Source organism: Neovison vison, chromosome 3, assembly GCF_020171115.1.
Source record: "Neovison vison isolate M4711 chromosome 3, ASM_NN_V1, whole genome shotgun sequence".
Taxonomy (NCBI): Eukaryota; Metazoa; Chordata; class Mammalia; order Carnivora; family Mustelidae; genus Neogale; species Neogale vison.
This window is the reverse complement of record NC_058093.1, coordinates 20,959,317-20,978,479: the sequence shown is the minus strand read 5'-3', so window position 1 is coordinate 20,978,479 and position 19,163 is coordinate 20,959,317. Positions and strand designations below refer to the sequence as shown.

The following is a 19,163-nucleotide window of genomic DNA, read 5'->3' as shown; positions in this document are numbered from 1 at the left end:
CTAAAGTTAGGTGACACACAGAAAGAGGCAGGGGAATTGGCAGTTCGCACTTCTCGCCTTGGGAACGATTGTTTTCATTTTAAGAAATAGAATAGCTGGGAGATTAAAACAACAACAACAACAACAGCCACACTATTCAGCCCACAATCATTCAAGTAAATTAAGATATTCAAAGCCTAGTAGTAACATTTGAAAGAATTTCATATTGCAATTCTTTCTGCAAATCATTTAAAACCAGACTCTGAATATTACCATTGTGAGCTGATTATCTGTGAGCCATTATTTTCCAAAGGTTTTGCCCACATCTGAAATGACTTCAGTGGCAGAACTACACGACTCTGCTATTTTTGAGATCTCGAGAAGAATTACAGAAGCACAACTTAGGGCCAAGCTCAGGACTGAAGCTCCAAACCTGTAAAAGTTTGGAGCCGTTTACACTTCCGTTTCACAGATTTTGCCCAGCCTTTGCAGAAAAAGCAAAGAGAACACCATGATCTGGTGCCTCAACCAGCAACTCAACGAGCGTGACAAACAGGTAAGGCAGTCACACCTGTATCTGCAATGCTACAAGCCGGACAACAGCTGTGCTGAAGGGCAGAGGTGGTGAGAGATAAGGGCTGAGATGAAGAAGGGGTAATCCGTCAGCAACACTGGAAGGTCCTACCACTCCCATCACCTGAAATACAAACAGAGCACATGACCAGCCTTGACTACTGCAATTTCATTTCAAGCGACCGTAGTAAGGGAGTCTCATTCAATAATCATAATGATGATAATAAAATAATAATGATAATCATAGTAATTTGAAGGTTGGACATGTTACTTTCAGTCTGTTCTGGTCGCCTTCCTCGGAAGGCATGTAATGTCTGGAGTCCGATCGAACGTGACACTGGATTCAGCCAAGGTTTTGTAGAATGTTGTTTGTGGCTAACTGTGCGTGTAATGAGAGATGAACCAAAAACTATGCTAATCAGGAGACTGGACATACTTATTGGTGGAGTCAAAGGAAGGCAGTCCACAGTTCGTTAATGGAGCAAGAACTGACAACAATGACGATGGCATAGCGCTATGTGCACTGGGCATTCCAGCTCTAGAGTTAGTGCTCAACTAGCTAAGCAGCAGATCCTACTCAATGAAATGCTCTCACATGACTTCTACATCGTACAAAACCTTGTGGGGACCAGACTCTAGACATTACATCAATGATTAAAAAAAATATGATTTTTTTCTTCCCATAAATCCTAGACTGGCCGACTCAGAATGTCATTTGGCAGTAAAAAAGGAAAAAAAAAAAAAGTTCTCTTTGCATGTTAGAGTCCCCCACCCCAGACTTCCTCAACTTCTAGCCAACTGTGCAGAGTTTCCTCCACCCCACTCTCCAACTGACGGCCCTCAACTCTCAGCGCAACGGGAAGAGGCCAATTGTCAAGGTAGCGCGTGGGAAGCAGCACACCAAAATCCCATCTGTGCAGGGATGGGCCCTTCAGCTCCCCACGCACCACCTTGAAATGTACCTCACCATTTTCAATGTCGCCTGAGCCGTCTGTTTTTGTGGGTAGGTAGGGGCACAAAGTGGTTGACCTGTAAATCTTCAAGTCAGAGAAATCAATAGCAGAGTGACATTTTGCAAAGTTTCATAAGATGGCCACTTGGCTACTCACCAGATTGACACAGACATTGATCAGTGACCTAAGGTGAGGCAGGAAGGATATGATTGGCTGCCTCTGAAGTGTCAAACAAACCCCTTCAATCAAATTGCTGGCAGGCTCCCACTCAACCTGTCGCCTGGAATACAATATAGGAGCCATTAGCGGCGTGGCTCCCTTCTGGAGTCAGTCTGAAACAAGTGAATGAGACAGTGATTCTGACGCCATCTAAGACAGGACGGGTGTCTGAGACGACAAAGTGCTTCACACGGGATGACGTTTACCCATGTTGTTCCAAAAGCACAGAGCACACTGGGAAGGGAAGAAGATACTGAAAACGTAGCAGAGGCCCTCCTGCCCCACTCGACTAATGAGACAAAATCTACTGAAGAAAAAACAGAGATGGTGAATGGGTTGCATTTTAGGTTCCCTGGTTTTAGCTTTGAGAGAGGGTAGAGGACTGCAATTTCAGGAAACCCATCCGAGGGGCCATGACTCCCAAGAGAACTAATCTGACCACAGGCTGCATTTCTGAGATCTAGTGATCACGCTGCAATGGATCTCATCAGATTTTATACCAGTGTACAACTGATCAGATTTATATGGCTTAACTCCGGCCCAAACCGTGACATGATAAGAAAATAGTTCATTTAAAAAGTGTTCCTTCTTGGCCTCCTAAGAAATGATATTGGGGGGGGAGGGACTACTTTCTATGGTCGTATAAATGGTATAAATCTAAATCCAATCAGATGAACATGGGATTTTCTGTAATAAAAGCCAATCTAGTCTATAATTGTCTCAGTACCAAAAAAAAAAAAGCCATCCCCATGGCGCCCAAATAAACAGGTTGGGTTTTACTGATATCAACACTATTTCTAATATCCTGGAAGCAATTTCTAAGCTCATATTTCCTACCAAAACAGACGATAATGACAAAATAGAAAAGTTCATAAATGAGGAAATACCAGTATCCTGATTATCAAGTAACCCACAAGGTAGGTTTCAGTCAACATTTCCCTTGTTGAACTGAGATCACCAGAAGAAATTAAATCGAAGGCAACCTCAAATTCTTAGGATGCCCCCCCCCCCAAATTACCTACAACTGACCCCTCTACTGTTAGGAAGCATGATGTTCTTTACAATTGGGCTTGATTGTATGACAAGTGACTCAACCTAGAGACATGTTTGACATCTTTATGTAATTAGTTATTTAAGAAAAAGAATTTATTTTGACACACCCTTGTAAGAATTATAAGACTGGCTATTTGCCAATAGGCACAAATGTTCCATCGGGACCATTTTAAAAAAGTAGGTATGCTATAAGGACAGACATTACCATGCCACTGAAAAAAATAACCAATGTAGGCATTCGTCATCCCATTATAAAAGAATATAGGAACAAAATATCAATTACTGGAATGAAATCTTTCAATTTCTTTTTTATGCTTCCAACAACTCCTGACTGCTGCAAAAATGAACAAAAACACAGGCTAAAACCTGGAAAAGTTCCAGCAAATTGAATGCTAAGCACTACAAATTCTTGGGCAAGAGTTGCATGGGTTTTGGGTTAAGTTTAAAGGGACAGAAAATGTTCTCATTAACCCAAACTTGAAATTCCTCAATTAGTGGCTTTATTAACATTTAGCCAAATGAATCGTCTGTTCCTGGGTCTCCAGATTGGACTCAGATCTCCAGGTAGTCTGCTTCCGAGGCACCCTGGCATAGACAGGGAGGCTATCAGTAGATATTTCAGGTTACTGAACAGAGATCAAAGGGTAATCACGTTAATTTTGTACCACCCTGAATTAGATGGAATGGTGAAGCTTAGGTCTTTGTTATTAATCCTGGGATTCTTTTTTTCAGCTGCTATGTGGCTGCTTATTGTTAAGATGCTTCATTTCTCTAAACTGGTACCTAAAATACGATGTCAAAGCCAGTATTTTTTGAACCCTGAATTAATTTTTCTTTTCTCCTCAGTTGTTTTATTTGTAAGGCACACCCTGCCTTATTTCAAAAGAAATTGAAGGATACTCACTGAATTTCTTATGTGTGTCAGATGAGGAACATGATAGCTAAGATATGAACAGATTTTTCAAGATGAACAACATATAATTCGAAAGAATAGATTATTTCTTCAGAATGTAGACCCTGCTACTTATACATTCAGATACCTGGTTAGCTACGCACATACACCAACAGAAAACTTTCAAGTCATCTGTTCAACCCCAGATTGCGCCAGCATCTTAAAAGATGATAAGCCCTCACTCTGAAGCTTGTAATAGTAACAGCTGACTGGGAGGCCTCCTTACCTCAAAGTAGGCATCTTATGGATTTTGTTGAACATTCTATCCAATCTCTTTAAAATGAGGATTAGGGCTGGCCTCACTGCCTCGGCTGTCCAGTCCGTAATGGGCAGCATCTCCATGATGTAGCGCCGAAGCCCGCGGCTCTCCATCGTCTGGGTGTCGTACGGCGCCAGCTTCAGAAGGGAGTGTGCGATTTCTGCCAACCTACATGTTTTTGTTGTTGTTTAAAGAATAAGCTTAGAATGTCACAATGAGAATTTTCCCACACAGCAGCATGCTAATCTCCCTCCTTCCAGCACACCAGCTCCCTGAACTAAAGACATTCTTCCCTCTGCCTTCTACCCCTCAGCTCTTCCTGCGTGTACCGATATACGCTGGACACCGGCACATATATATTAACAGAGAACCGCGGACTATTCCGGAGGGGAAGTGTGAATAGTAGTATCTGAAGAAGAAATTAAAACCCAGAGAGATTAAGTCCAGGTCAAACACATCTAGAGAATACGTATACATGTATATGTATATGAGGATATACGCACAGAAATACATACCCACATACATATACATAAAAGGTACGTATATGGGGGCGCGTGGGTGGCTCAGTGGGTTAAAGTTTCTGCCTTTGGCTCGGGTCATGGTCCCAGGACCCTGGGATCGAGCCCCGCATGGGGCTCTCTGCTCAGCAGGGAGCCTGCTTTCTCCCCTCTCTCTGCCTGCCTCTCTGCCTATTTGTGATCTCTATCCGTCAAATAAATAAATGAAATCTTAAAAAAAAAAAGTACGTATATACACATATATGTATGCTAAAGAGAACCCAAACTACAATGTGTAACAAAATCACTAATATCAAGTGTCCAAGTAAGCTTCATGCCTTCCTAGCTCCCTCATTGCCCATAGTCAGTCAGAGGTGTTTTATAAAGCATAGTATTGGTTTTTATTGGAGCCAAAGGAGTTCTTCAAACTCATTTCCTTTCCTTTTCTTTGAAGTCTCTTCTCTTTTTTTCTTATACATTGATCCTCCTACTCCGCTGTTTTTGTTTGTTTGTTTTAAAATAATTGACTTAATTGGATTGTCTGAATGGCTTTGGTTTGGATTGTCTCTTTCTCTCAAATTTTCTTTCTTTTTTTTTTTTAAATATTTTTATTTATTTATTTGACAGACAGAGATCACAAGTAGGCAGAGAGGCAGCCAGAGAGAGAGAGAGAGAGAGAGGAGGAAGCAGGCTCCCTGCTGAGCAGAGTGCCCGATGCGGGACTCGATCCCAGGACCCTGAGATCATGACCTGAGCCGAAGGCAGAGGCTTTAACCCACTGAGCCACTCAGGTGCTCCTCTCTCAAATATTCTAACTCAGTTCTACAAAGGGACTCTTAAATGGAAAGCACGTCCTCCACGTGTAGCCCAGGATCTGTCACCCGACATAAGTCCATGCTCTGTGTCCTCAGTACAGGACTCCCTGAGAGTGAACTGACTTAACAGGACTGGTTCCAGGTAAATGCAATAGTTGGTTAACTAAAAATAATGTTAAAGCTAGACATGGATGATCAACTTCCAAATAATACAAATATAATGGCATATATGGTCTTAAAAAGTCAACTGGATTTAATTTTATGTGAAGGAGAAAGCATTTTATTTATTTTTCAACCAAATTTTTCGTTTTACTTAACTTCAATTTTTGTTCCATAGAGTGCACATACAGTGTTACGCTAGCTTCAGGCGTACAACAGAGTGATTCGGCAATTCTACCATTCTAAGTGCGCTCTTGGTCCCCTTCACCTATTTCACCCATCCCCCACCCTCCCCTCTGGTAACCATCTGTTCTCTATAGCTAAGAGTCTTATTTGGTTTGTCTCTTTTTTTCTTTGTTCCTTTGTTCCTTTTCCTTTCCTTTCTTTTCTTCTTCTTCTTCTTCTCTTTCACAGAGAAAGAGAGAGAAAGAGCATGTGATCAGGGGTGGGGAGATGCAAGGGCAGAGCGAGAGAAAGAATCTTTAAGTAGGCTTCATGCTCAGTACTGAGCCAACTCAGGGTTTGATCTCAAAACCCTGAGATCATGACCTGAGCTGGAATCAAGAGTGGATGCTTAACTGACTGAGCCATCCAGGCACCAAACTTTGTTTCTTTCTTTTTTTTTTTTTCAATTCTCACCATAGCACATACCCTCCAAAGTGCCTACTTTGTTTCTTACATTACACATATGAGTGAAAGCTTATGGAATTTTTGTTTCTCTGACTTATTTCACTCAGCATTATACCCTTTAGCATTATACCACATCCATGTTGTGGCAAATGGCAAGATTTCATTCTTTTTTATGGCTGAGTAATATTCTATTATATATACCACATCATCTTTATCCATTCATCAATGGATGGATACTTGGGTTTCTTCCGTATCTTGGCTATTGTAAATAATGCTGCAATAAAAAGAGGCATGCATTTATCTTTTCAAATTAGTGTTATCATTTTCTTTGGGTAAATACACAGTGGTGGAATTACTGGCTCACAGTAATTGAGGAAACTTCACACTGTTTTCCACAATGGCTGCACTATTTTGTATTCTCACAAAAAGTGGTGGGGGTTCCTTTAAGAAAAAAGCATTTTAGGGGTGCCTGCCTGGCTTGGTCAAAGGAGCATGTGACTCTTGATCTCAGAATTGGGGGTTTGAGCCCCAAGGTTGGTGTAGAGAATATTTAAAATCTTAAAAAAAAAAGCATTTAAAAATTTTACGATTCTTCCCTACCAAATACATTGAGTTGTTGCAGAATGTATAGAAGATGATATTAAGAGGCAATGTATACCCATTCATGGTAATATCTTGCTGTATGATTTCTATGCTGTATGATTTGAGCTTAATCTTCTTTAAAAAAAAAAAAAAAACTCATATCCTAAAAAATATACCCAAGACTCTTTTCACAGTGGCTGAAATGTCGATATTCTTTAAGGTACTGGAAATTCCTTTGAAAACAAATTAAGAAGGGTAAGTAAGCCACTCTCACCAATTATCTGAATCTTTGGCTCAAATCAGGATATGCCTAGCCAAGCATCCAAAGTATCCTACGAAGTGGAGGGAGATTCTGATGGAAAAGGGAATAGAGAGGCCTAATGTTGCCTAGAAGAGCACTTGTACGTGGTGCCATCAGGAGGCATCCATATGTTGACGGTTTTCAAAACTGTTACTAAAAAAGGATATTCCAGATAACAGGACATCAGAAATCAGCTTTTCTATTTTTTCTTTCCTTTTTTTTTTTTTTTTAAAGACTATTTTTCAGTAATCTCTATACCCAACATGGGGCTCGAACTCACAACCCTGAGATCAAGAGTTACATGCTCCACTGACCAGCCAGCCAGGTGCCCCAAGATTTTCTGTTTTTTTGTTTGTTTGTTTTGTTTTTTAAAGCAAATTTGCTTGGAAAAGCCCAGAAGGTATAATCCTCAATCTTAAAGTTGAAAGAGATCTTAATAGTCCTGAGGCAGTGGGGTTCCATATACGGAAACCCTGACTGGATCGTCTTACTTTAAAAAATTCAGCTTAAAGTAGAAATAAAGGGTATCATTTCTCAGGCCTCACCCAAGATTTAATAAATATGGCCCAAGGATTGGGTCCAGAAATCTGCATATTTTTTACCTTAATTTTGAAAAACTTGAACATGTATATACCAAGGTAGAGAGGCAAGTATATAATGGCACCCCTCATGTACCCATCACCCAGATTTAACAATGTTCAGCTCATAGCCCCTCCAGTTTCATTTATACCCACAATCACCCCCTCCCCATTACCCTGAACTCCTTTGAAGTAAATCCCAAGCATCAAATCATTTTATCAGTACATATACTTCAGTATGTGTCTCTAAGGTTAAGAACTTAAAAAAATTAACCATAATGCAATTATGACAGCTAACAAGTTAAAAATAATTCCTATAAAAAGAAAGATACCAGTCAGTTTTCAAAATTCCCACCTTATTTCATAATTCTTAAGTACACTTTTCTTTAAACAGATCACAATAAAATAAGCCCCATAACATTTCAATTGATTGATATTTCTCTTAAGTCTCTTCAACTATGTAGGTTCCCTTCTTCTGTTTTTTCTCCCTCCAATGTTTTTATAATTTATTTCTTGAGGAAATGGGCTGTTTGTTAAGTAACATTTTCCACACTCCAGATTTTGCTGATTGAATCTCCTTGCTATCATTTAATCTATCCCATTGCTTCCGTATTTAATCCAATTGGTAGTTACACTAGGGGTTAGATTAGATTAGGTTTGGATTTCCTAGCAAGAGTATTTCATAGGTGATGTGTCCTTTCACCAGGAGGCACATGATTCCTACTTGTCACTCTTCATGGTGTTAGTTGCCACAAGTGACCACTGCGCACATCCATTAATTCATTAGAAGTAGTACACTAGCAATATTGTGTCATTCCTTTTCTCATGTATTATCAATAGCGTTTTAGTAAGGTGAAACTTCTCTTTGATTACTTCAGAAGAGAGAAGACAAATGCTTTAAAGGACTTAAGGTTTAACAGCCCTAGGCGATTCCGACAGGCTCTCTGGTTTAGGAATCACAGTCAAACCACTGCCTCTCGAACACATGGACTACTCTACCATAACTTCATCTGACGAGTGCCACGGATGGAGAATTCACCACTGCGTAAGGCTGTTCTCACCATCCATGGAGGTCCACACTCCAAGAAGCTCCTCTCCTATTAGACTGCCAATTCCCTCAGTTTCTTCCACCTAAGCTTAATCTGGAAGCATGGATTCAACCCATCTTCTCCATGGCAACCCCTTCATTATCAGGAACTAGTTATTGTCTTGTCTCCAGACTGAACATTCACATGGTCTCCTGGAAACTGTGTGTGAATGTGCATGTCTTAAATCATTTTAAAAGCCTGTGTGTTCTTCTGTTTATCTCTTCCTCACAAATGTGTCATGCAGAAAATTCTTTAATTTTTCGGTTGTTTGAATGACAGATAAGAGCATATCTCCTTGCACACATTTCTTTTTCCCGTATTATTTTACAGATAACATTGAGAAATGCCTGAGAAAGGATCAATCTGTCTATTTTAAGCATGAAAAACAGTATTTAGAACTGAATTTGAGTCATTTTATGCATTACTACCTGAATTTCTCTAATCCCTCTGGTGGTAAAAATGAATTTGCATTGAGCATAACACAAACATTTCCTTTAATATAGTCTTTGCTATACCAGCACATGGATAATCCCTTGGATTATCCTATGGTCATTTCCCAGTGAGAACACAAGAGATTTTCCCATTGAGAGGGAGAGTTGAAGAGAAGGAGGCAGGGAGGGTGGTAGGCCACCCTGCCAAGGAGGCAGGGAAGGAGAGATGGAGAGAGAGGGACAAAGGGAGAGTGGGAGGGAGAAGAGAGAGAGCGAGCGAGCTGGACTTACAGATCCCATTATCCTGCCACATATATGTACACACACACATACACACACACACATACACACACACACACACATATACTGCTGCTTTGGCAGCTCTGGTTTGGGCAAATGAAGCATTACATTCCATTAGCACAGAGACTCTATCTAATCAGAGATCCCTGAAGTCAGCCATGTATTTTGCTAATGCAGGAGTACAGATTGCCTCTGGCACTGCCTCTTGATTCTCTGGCTTGAATCAAAGACTTCATGTAAATATCTCCTCTATCTCTTCCATTATGTCATTCCTGTTTTTATCAATCTTTTTTCCTTGAGTGATACTATCCATTCTTACAACTTTAAACAGGACCTATGTGCCCATGGTTCTGACTTTTACATATATCCAAATGTATATTTAATTTATAAGAAAAAAAATCTATATAATACCTTTTGGTTGGTGCAAGGTCAAAGTATATGGGTGTATTCCTACTTAGCAACATAGAATATCTCTGTTTGGCCAGAGATCATGGCAGTTCCTCTTTTTTTTTTTTTTTTTTTTAAATCAAAGTCTTGTTGTGAGAAACAGCATTAATAGAGTTCACTTAGTCTGTTTCCTGGCAATAAAAATTCTGCCTCTCCTCCAATAGGCAATGAAAAAATTGTGCTTTTGAAAGACAATATCTTGGCTTCAGAAAGGTTGGTCTTGATTAATTGCATTATGATGTTATGCCAACCTTCAGTACTGACAGGTTTCCAACCATGCAAAACTAACACTTTATCTCCACAAGGGTGTTGTTCATTCCACCACTCTTTCCTTTTAACAAACACCAACCAGGAGACATTTCTTATCTTTGTATTTTAGAAAAGTAATTTTTTATCGAACAACTAGGTGTTTTTTATCTTATCGACACTGATTTTGTAATAGGTCATTTCCTCCTATTGCTTTGAAAACTTGGAAGCTCAAAATCAAATTTAAGTTCCTGAATGGCATCTAATCTGATCAAATCATATAGATTTCCTGTGTTAATATCATCATAAACATAATTATTTCCTTGCTATTTTCCACTTTATTCTGACTCTCTAACTTATATATTCTATCTCTTTGCTTAATTTTCAAAGTTGCCTCAACTGTTTTATAAAACGATAAATATATAGATATATACACATGATCTAGAGTACTTGCAACAATGCATTGTAGTAACTTTCTTATGTGTGCTGCTTGTGCTAGACCGTGGTCATGGGGAGACCCAGGACTTTATTTTACGTTCCCAGTGCCTAGCATAGAATTTGGGCCATATTCATTAGCATTAGTATCTGTTGAACTGTATTAAGTCAGTGCCAGGGCACTGAGGTCAGTCATTTGAACTATAGCTCATTTAACCTTTAACAGGGTCTGGCCTCTAGAGGGCGCTCCAGACCACTCTAACTAACACTCTCCCCTTCCTCCAATGCCTTAAGAAGTATAATTACAAATGGTCAAATTATAGCGCAGTTTCTGACCCAGGATCCTGATTGCCTCTCACTCTCATCCATTTTTTAGAAACCTTGTCCCTTCACTCCCTCAAAATGGCAACGGGCAGTTCTCACCCTCTGACTGTAGGAAAGTGATGTTGCTGTGTTCACAGGATTATTTGGTTCCCCTAGCCGTCATCAGCGGGAAAGGAGAGAGATAGACTGACTGAATGGAACACTGGGTTGCTATGGCAATAGCCTCGTCCTACTCCAAACCTTCCTACCCTTTGCCAGTGTAGGTGCTGAAATTCTCCATGTGAAATAAGCTCTTCCCCATTTCTGTATGTTGGGAGCACGAACACACACGAAGCTCTAGAGTCCTGGGTGTGTGCCAACAATTCAGAATGTGAAATTAGCTGGGAAGAAAAAGAGTACATCTACTCTCTACATTTATGGACTCTCATTTTCGCTTACTTAGTACTTTCTAAAATTTTCAAGGGATAATTTTAAGAAAAAAGTTGATGGCAATCAGGGAATCAGCACGTTTTGCCAAATAGCAGTGTTAATCCTGAATAGCTAGAACCTCACTCTCCCTTCAGCTTTATAAGTTTACTAAACTTTTTGAGTGAATATTTTGCTACCTACGGAATTTTCCTTTCAAGGAGCTTCTATGACCTTTTACAAATTGTTACAAATTTGCATAGAACATCTAGAATGTTTCTTTTAAGAATCTGAGCATACAGACACAGACTTCATGATTTATCACAACAAGTGAGATAAGACAACACAATAGGAAGAAGGAAATACGAGTGCACAGACTAGCAAGTCTAGAGCCTCTCCCTGGTACCCCAACAGGAAAACTTTTTTTTTTTTAAAGATTTTATTTATTTATTTGAGAGAGAGAGAGACAGTGAGAGAGAGCACGAGCGAGGAGAAGGTCAGAGAGCGAAGCAGACTCCCCATGGAGCTGGGAGCCTGATGCGGGACTCGATCCCGGGACTCCAGGATCACGCCCTGAGCCGAAGGCAGTCGTCCAACCAACTGAGCCACCCAGGCGTCCTCCCAACAGGAAAACTTTTTAAACAATGACTGGCCTCGTCCAGATTTCCAGCAGGACATTTTTTGTTTGAAACACTGGAAGGTTATTACGCACAACGTGTGTAAAAGGGATCAGAGAAAAGTGTGGTCCAGAGTTAAAACTAGCTCCCTTCCCTACAGGGCTCATTACTGAGTCCCCAGGAAGTACAGGAACAGAGCAAGCCTTTGGGCAGAAAACAGTAGTGAATTTTTTTTCTTGTACGCTGACAGAGAGGAAACACAGTTCTTGTGAAAATTTAGTACTCAGATGAAGGCTACTTTTCTAAGAATTTAGGTGACAAAATTTCCCTTTTACTCTTTTATTGAGGAGTAAATACATGAACTATGCTTTTCTGTCTTTGAGAGTACTCTCCCCCTGTCTATCCTGAGATCCTTTTTGACAAACTTAATATACATTTTCCTGGATGGCCCTATATGATATCCATCCAAGTCCACCCCCCCCACACACAAATCACTCTGAATACCCAAGTTCTTATCCTGAGAGGCCTCTCTCACCCTGACACCCACACCCCAAAACGCATATCCCAACACTGTCCACATTCGGAAGCAGGAAAAGCAGGGACAATACCTCATGTGTGACTTCACATCCAGCAACTCCAGGGCGGTAACCCGTGGCTCCCCAGCCAGATTTTGCAAGATCTTCAGCCTGGGCCCGCAGTGCTTGTAAAATTCGGTACAGATATTCAGCAGGGACTCCCGAGGCCTTCGGAACTCCTCCCGAGCAATGCGTTCATCAAGTTCCTCTCTGGGAAGGCCTTGCCCTTCCTCCAGTAAGTGAAGATTTTCCCTGGGGAATTACAAAAATTTAACCGGGGGTCTGAAAAATTGCGTGTGTGGCCACTGTGAGAGGAGAACACCACGCTGACAGAAAATGTACGATTCCTTATATTACATATCGTGTGCATTCATGAGGAGAACCTTGTCTATAGGGTAAAGAAAATGTGCCACCCTAGAAGAGACTGCCATCCCAAACGGCAATGGCTTTACGCGAACCTCTTCCTGAGGATTTACCCAGAAACAACATGACATGCATTAATGAAATGAAATCTTATGGAACCGTAACCCAGCTCAAAAGACAATCATTACAAGACGTCAGAATGCGTACGGAATCAGGGCTTGTCGCTCTGTACCTGATAAAGTGCAGTTTGGCGCCTTGTTCCTGGTACCTGGGAATCAGAAGAACAGTCTGCATAACGATGAGGCAAGCACAGGGGCCCTGTGGCGGGGCTTCCTGGGGACTGTTTCTTGTGAGAAGCCCTTGAAGCTACACATTCTGCTAAGCTCACCAACGCACATGGACTAATCCTAAAATGTAAAATCTTTGTCTTTCATTTGGCCACCACACATGCTGCCAATATAGCTGCTGCTATACCATCCCACTGGTAGAGCATGCGTAGAAACATATATTATAAAAACACATACAAAGACATGGAATGCAGCCAAATGAAAGGACTTTTGAAAAGCTTTGAAAGCAGCATGAATCCAAGTTACAGTTTTAATACCATGTGCTCTGTTTCTGGGGATCAGAGGAAGAAATATGGCAGACTTCCTTTCAGTTCTGGAAACTTACCGCTTGAGGACGGATTAATAACAGGACTTTAGAAACTCTCTTTTCCTGTGTACCTTTTACTGGATACTGGAATCTAGCCCCTGAATATCCCTTACGATGTATTTGTTTTTTCTTGCTACCTGAGAAACTGAGGCATGAGCTAACCATCCCATAAGCTAACTTACACTTGGGTCTGATATTTGCTTTATTTGTAATATAAATGATGAGTAGGGAATTAACTTTCCATAAAGGATGATACATTCTTAAAACTGTGCTTCAGAGAGAACGGAAAATTGCAAAGTTTCTCCTTAAGATTTCCCTACTAACTAATAATTCCATTCTGGGAAAAAAGAACTTTTTCTCTACCTGATTTGGGGTTTGCCCTCTCTTAAGCCTTCCTTGGAGGAAGAAGTTAATTAAATATTTGTGTGTGTGTGTGTGTGTGTGTGTGTGTGTGTGTGTGTTAGGGTATTTAGTGGTTAACACGGACAGGATGAAGCTGTGTAAGTATTACAAGTATAGCCAGTAGTCTGAGTTACAGCAAAACAGGGGGTGGTGCGGGGGAGGGAGGGGTGATTAAGTCAAGGACCACGAGAGCATCATTTGAGGACCCAAGTTAACATTCGGATGAAATGCCTGTGGAAAATCTGCCCAGATGAAAGAAAGTTGACCCCGTATAACTGCCATGGGAATGAGAAACCACCCCCTGATTATTATTGCTTCATTGCCTTTTTCTTGGAGGCAAATGAAACAACACTGGAATAGATCAAAGACCACCCAGGCAGCAGAAAACATCTTGCGTGTCCGTGCAAACAAACCGACACTGCGCCGATTTACAAAGGTGGCTTGGATTTCTCTCTGACGGTGTTAAAAGAAGCCTTGTAACTTTAAACTCTCGCCTTCCTTTCTTTTCCTTGGAGGCTTTCGCGCTCAATATTGACTATTTCAGGATTCCCTGCATTCCCAATGACTGAGATTCGGGTTGTATGACACGGAGAGACCACAGCAGAATAAGGCCAGTGACTTACCTAGTGTTCACCCCAGACGACATGGTGTGATTGGCTGTGGTGGTTCCTTTATGACCTTGGTCACACCTGCTCATCTGTGGGGCTGTCATGGGCCTGTGATAGGGACAGGAACCACCACAACAAAAGAAAAATTGAAGTGGAGACATTTACAAAGTCCTCAAGTGACAGAAGTTCACATAAATTTTAAATTACTCACAGAGTCTTAGAAAGAGACTATTGTAAGAAAAAAAAAAGAGAGAGAGAGAGACTGTTGTGTTGGGCTTTTCTGTCACACTCTTGCTGTTTCTTTTCTGAGAGGCACTTTAAAGGGATCATGGATTCCCAGGGGTCTGTTAGCATACCATGATTTAAGTTCTTCTGCTTCTTAGTTCTGAGGTATAAACTATGACACTTCAAACCAGACATTTATGAACTCAGGCTTCTAAGTCTTTATGATTCAGTGAGAGTTAAGAGCTCCTTTTTCAACTGGATAGATTACTAGGAAGTTAACTGTTCTGGACTGTAAGTGAAAGGTAAAGATGTACATAACATTTTGGCCACTTACATTGTAATCAGCCACCTTATTTTTCTGAAAAAACTATCAAAGAATGAAAGAACCCTTCTAGGCAAAATTATACTTAAGACTACCCAGAAAAATGAGTAAATTCGTATCTACTATAAGTCAGTAATTTAGATGCTCAGAAATAGATCTGAATCATCTCACAGCTTTTATATTTGTAGGGTTTACTTTAAATCCTAGGTAATCTTTGTCTCTCTGTTGACCTCTGAGAGCAATGGAAGGGACGCAGCTTTCCAAAGCAAGTCTTGTATGAACTCTTTCAGGCTTACTTTTATGATGCTCATTTTCTGTACGCTGGGTGTGGTTGGAAAGTAAGCTTTTAATAATCACACTAGACCTTCTCTTCCTGTGCCATTGTTGTGGAAGAACTTAAAGATGGCCCCGGGCCCCTACACTCCCCTGGTATCACCCCTGTGATTATGAACTTTTACACTGCCGAAGGGAAATTATCTGGGTAGGTCTAATCCTACTGCATCAGGCCTTAAAAAAGCAGTTTTCTCTTGCTAGGAACAAAGAGATTTGAAGCATGAGAAGGACTCAGGGTGCCATTGTTGGCTGGAAGACAGAAGGGGCCATGTGGGAAGAAAGGCTGGTACCCTCTAAAGTAGAGAGTGGCCATGGCTGACAGGAAGGAGGCGGAAACTCAGACATAAAGCTGCATGATGCTGGGTTCACCAAAAACCTAAATGGTGTTGGAAGTGGATTGTTTCCCCCAGGGCCTTCAGATAAGAGCCCAGCTTGACCGCCATCTTAATTTCAGCCTCATGAGACCCTGAGCAGAGAAATCAGCTGAGCTTGCCCAGTTCTGGCCTATGAAATACAAGATAATGTTTGGTTTTATGCCTCTGAATTTGTGCTAATGCATTACATAACAACAGAAAACTAACATTAACACAGTAGTAATATGCTTCTTTGTGTGTAACGATCAATGTTTGTTCATGAGTAAAGGAATTAGAAGAACAGAAGTGAAATGGGGCTCTTCTTACTTGTAAAAATGGCAAAGCCAACCTTATTCTTGGCTGACCAATGAGGTTAGTTCTCCCTTCTGTCAAGAGAATGTTAAATACACTGGAATATTTAGAGTCACAGAATTTTAAATGTCAGTGCTCCATCCATTCCACTCTTGGTGGAATTTTGGGTAAGTCAATGTTGGATAAGTTAGTTGACCTACTCTGATAAAAAGAACAGATAGGAGGAAAGCACTGAGATTGTATGATGTGAGGAGAAATAACAAAGGCAGCCCGTGGGAAGACTTGGTTGATCTTCTCTATTCTAACTGCATGAAGATGCTAGTGATAGAACCAGAGAGGCCCAGAAGGAAGAATAAAAGTAGCATTTCTCCTTAGGATGTTCTTCCTTCTAGGACTTTCAGGAAACCAACATCAAAGCATTAGGAGTGGGTTCCATTGGAAGAGGCAATTTGCCATGGCTCCCTGTTCTACTACTACTTCCCATCCCCTCAGCCAGGTGCATATGGGCCCTTCAACACTGGCAGTCTGCCAAAGGCCTTTGGGCTACACTCTTGCTTGCCTAGGTTGGCAATATAGCCCATCATTAGAAACTAAATATACACTGACTTAATGAATCATAATCTCCTTCCCTCTCTCACTTGCTGGTACATGCTAGAGAAGTCCTTCCTGGATGAAGGGATTTCAGCTACTTCTCATTAACAGGGCAAGATGGGGCAGGAGACGGTGGTGCCTTTTGGTGGGAGTAAATCACAGACAGAATTTAGGGTAAGGATGTGGCCAAATGGGATGGAGGAGTAGAGACACCACCCGAGGGAGAAGTCATCCCCACCTCTGCAGTCAAATGCTCTGCCACTGAGCTATACCCCCTCATCCCCACCTCTGCTCCGGGGAACAATATCTCCTAGCTCATTTTGGATGGGAAGAGAGAAAGCAAGCCAGATATCTGCACAGCTTCCTGCCTCCTCCTCTTCCCACTCCTCTCACTCTGTCTGCCCATCATTCCTCCCATCTCCGTCTGGCCTCTCAGCGCATTCTGCTTCTGCACCCAAGAACCATGCAATAGGGCTAACTTCTTGGTACTTTGTCTAGGGCTGAACTCTGGTGTCAATGTACCTTTCTATTCCCAAATTCCTCAGGCCCTATCCCAGTACCACAGAGCTTTGGCCCACAGAGGGTCTGTAAATTCTAGCATCAGAATAAAATTCTGTTGTTTACTTTTGTTATATAGTTTCTGAAACTACAGTCAAAAAAACAAACACAACTCTTTACAAGCAGTAAAATAAGAAAAGGCAGCTTAGTTGGAATTACAGATATTTCATGTCTCATAAAATAATATAAAAGCTAATAAAAATATGGATCACATTTTCACATTCGCCCCATTAGCCCTTTTACAAAACGATTCGTTCACCACTGGGTTAAAACCGCCACAGACAGTTTTAGGTGCATGCAGATGTCTTCTTGGTATCATCACTATTATTATTATTCATTATTCAGAGTACTTAGCATTATTTATCCAAACAACTTAGGGAATGTTTGCAGTTTTAAGCCACAAAGGGCTGGGTTTGGGCAGGTGTGTGTCAATAAAGAGAGGGTTTTAGGGATTTTTTAGCTGCCATGTTTTTCTTCCTCTTTCTGGCAGCTACATACCATGTGAGGCTCTGACTATTTCCGTGATGAGATTACCTGGTGAGGACCTCTACGCTGTACAAAAGGGCCTGCAGCGATGTCGCCAGAGCAGCTGTGGCTGCGATCTCCTCTCGGGCAGCAGGCACCGTCTCCACTTGTGATGTCTGTCTCTTTAGCTTCTGTAGGTAACAGGGAACTAGAGCTTCCAAGACCATCAGCATCTGAAGACTTTAATCAGAAAGCCAGTCACTTGGGTTGGCTGCGTTATACTTGGGAGCAATTAACAGCCTGATTCTGAGGCCCCTTCCCACCCCACCCAAGCCAAGAGTTAGTAAAGTTGCTGGGAAGATTGACCGACACCAATTAATTAATTGATTCACTAATTAATCGAGCACCCAGTAAAAGCTGAGGCAGTTCTTCTTGCCTTTTGGGAGAATATGTGGGGAGGGGAAAAGTAGCGAAAGGACAGCTGGTGGAGAGACCATGGAATGGTTGGCGGAGCTGTGGCTCCGTCTAGAGAAGCCAGTGTCATGACGATCAATATGGCTGCCACTCAGGATTTGCTAAGAGTGATTTTCAGCTGAAACAAAATGTAGACAAGATAAAACCCTTCTCTGGGAGGCTGGCTTCTTAAAGGTTAAGCAGTTTTCGAGAAAAGAGTCTGTGGAAACAGCGTCTGTGATGCAGGTTGGAAAATGGCTGCTTACTGGAGTGAATAATGAAAAATCTCAACGACATCTTAGTAAGAGATACATTTTAAATGTGAGTACATAGAAACACTGAAGGTAAAAGTAAGAACAATCACCAGCCAGACTTATTATAAAGCTATAATAATTAAGACAGCACAGTATTGGTGCAAGTGATGAGGGATAGAAGCAGAAAGATGTTCACCTTTAGCCCAGAAGGCTGACCTATATCCTGCAGAGGTCTCATAGGTATCAAACACAGGCTGATTAACATTCTTAAAGGGTCTCATGACTGCCTATGTGTCTCAGCCATAGTTAATACTGAACTGAATGAGAAGTACCAGAGAAATCTTGCAAAAGTAGTTTTATGAGAAGTTCAAAAAAGGCATTTATGATCTAACACTCCCGGCGTGTCATCCTCCCCCTTGAGCACGAAGCATATAACCACCAGTGTCATAGAGCAAAAAGTACAAATCTTTCTGCCCATAGGTCCTGTCCCCTTGCTACTTAAATAAACTCACTAAGTTGCACCTTACAACATTTCAAGAATTCTTTCTTGGGGAAAAAAAAAAAATTCTTTCCAGGCTGTTGTACTCTACGACCCCACAACACAAGGAGAGACAGGCAGACATGTGGAACAAAATAAGGAGTCTGAAACAAATCCACAGATACTTGATTTATAACAAGAATGACACTGCAATGCAATGGGAAATGCTAACCTTTCCATAAATGGTACTTTGTCTATCGCCTATTAGTATCTATATGGGAAAAAGAAATCTTGACTTTTACTTTACATCACACCAAAATTGAGGGTAAAAACAACAAAGCATTTGACAGATACTAGAAGGGGATATATTCATA

General features: G+C 41.1%; 1 protein-coding gene across 15 annotated transcripts in view; it reads right to left on the bottom strand.

Annotated features, from left to right (window-relative positions):
• The window catches only part of UNC80 (unc-80 homolog, NALCN channel complex subunit), a 223,950-nt gene that overhangs the window by 27,139 nt on the left and 177,648 nt on the right, over window positions 1–19,163 (bottom strand). For 13 of the 15 annotated variants that reach the window (XM_044241491.1, XM_044241501.1, XM_044241494.1 and 10 more), the window contains 7 exons: window positions 17,674–17,844; window positions 14,461–14,553; window positions 13,014–13,049; window positions 12,452–12,670; window positions 3,956–4,156; window positions 1,662–1,785; window positions 551–676 (listed from right to left, as the gene is read on the bottom strand). In XM_044241491.1, coding sequence (XP_044097426.1) covers window positions 551–676; window positions 1,662–1,785; window positions 3,956–4,156; window positions 12,452–12,670; window positions 13,014–13,049; window positions 14,461–14,553; window positions 17,674–17,844 — 970 coding nt within the window. Of the gene's footprint in view, window positions 1–550; window positions 677–1,661; window positions 1,786–3,951; window positions 4,157–12,451; window positions 12,671–13,013; window positions 13,050–14,460; window positions 14,554–17,673; window positions 17,845–19,163 lie in introns of those variants that run through there. The other 2 variants (XM_044241499.1, XM_044241505.1) reach the window with 2 other exon arrangements.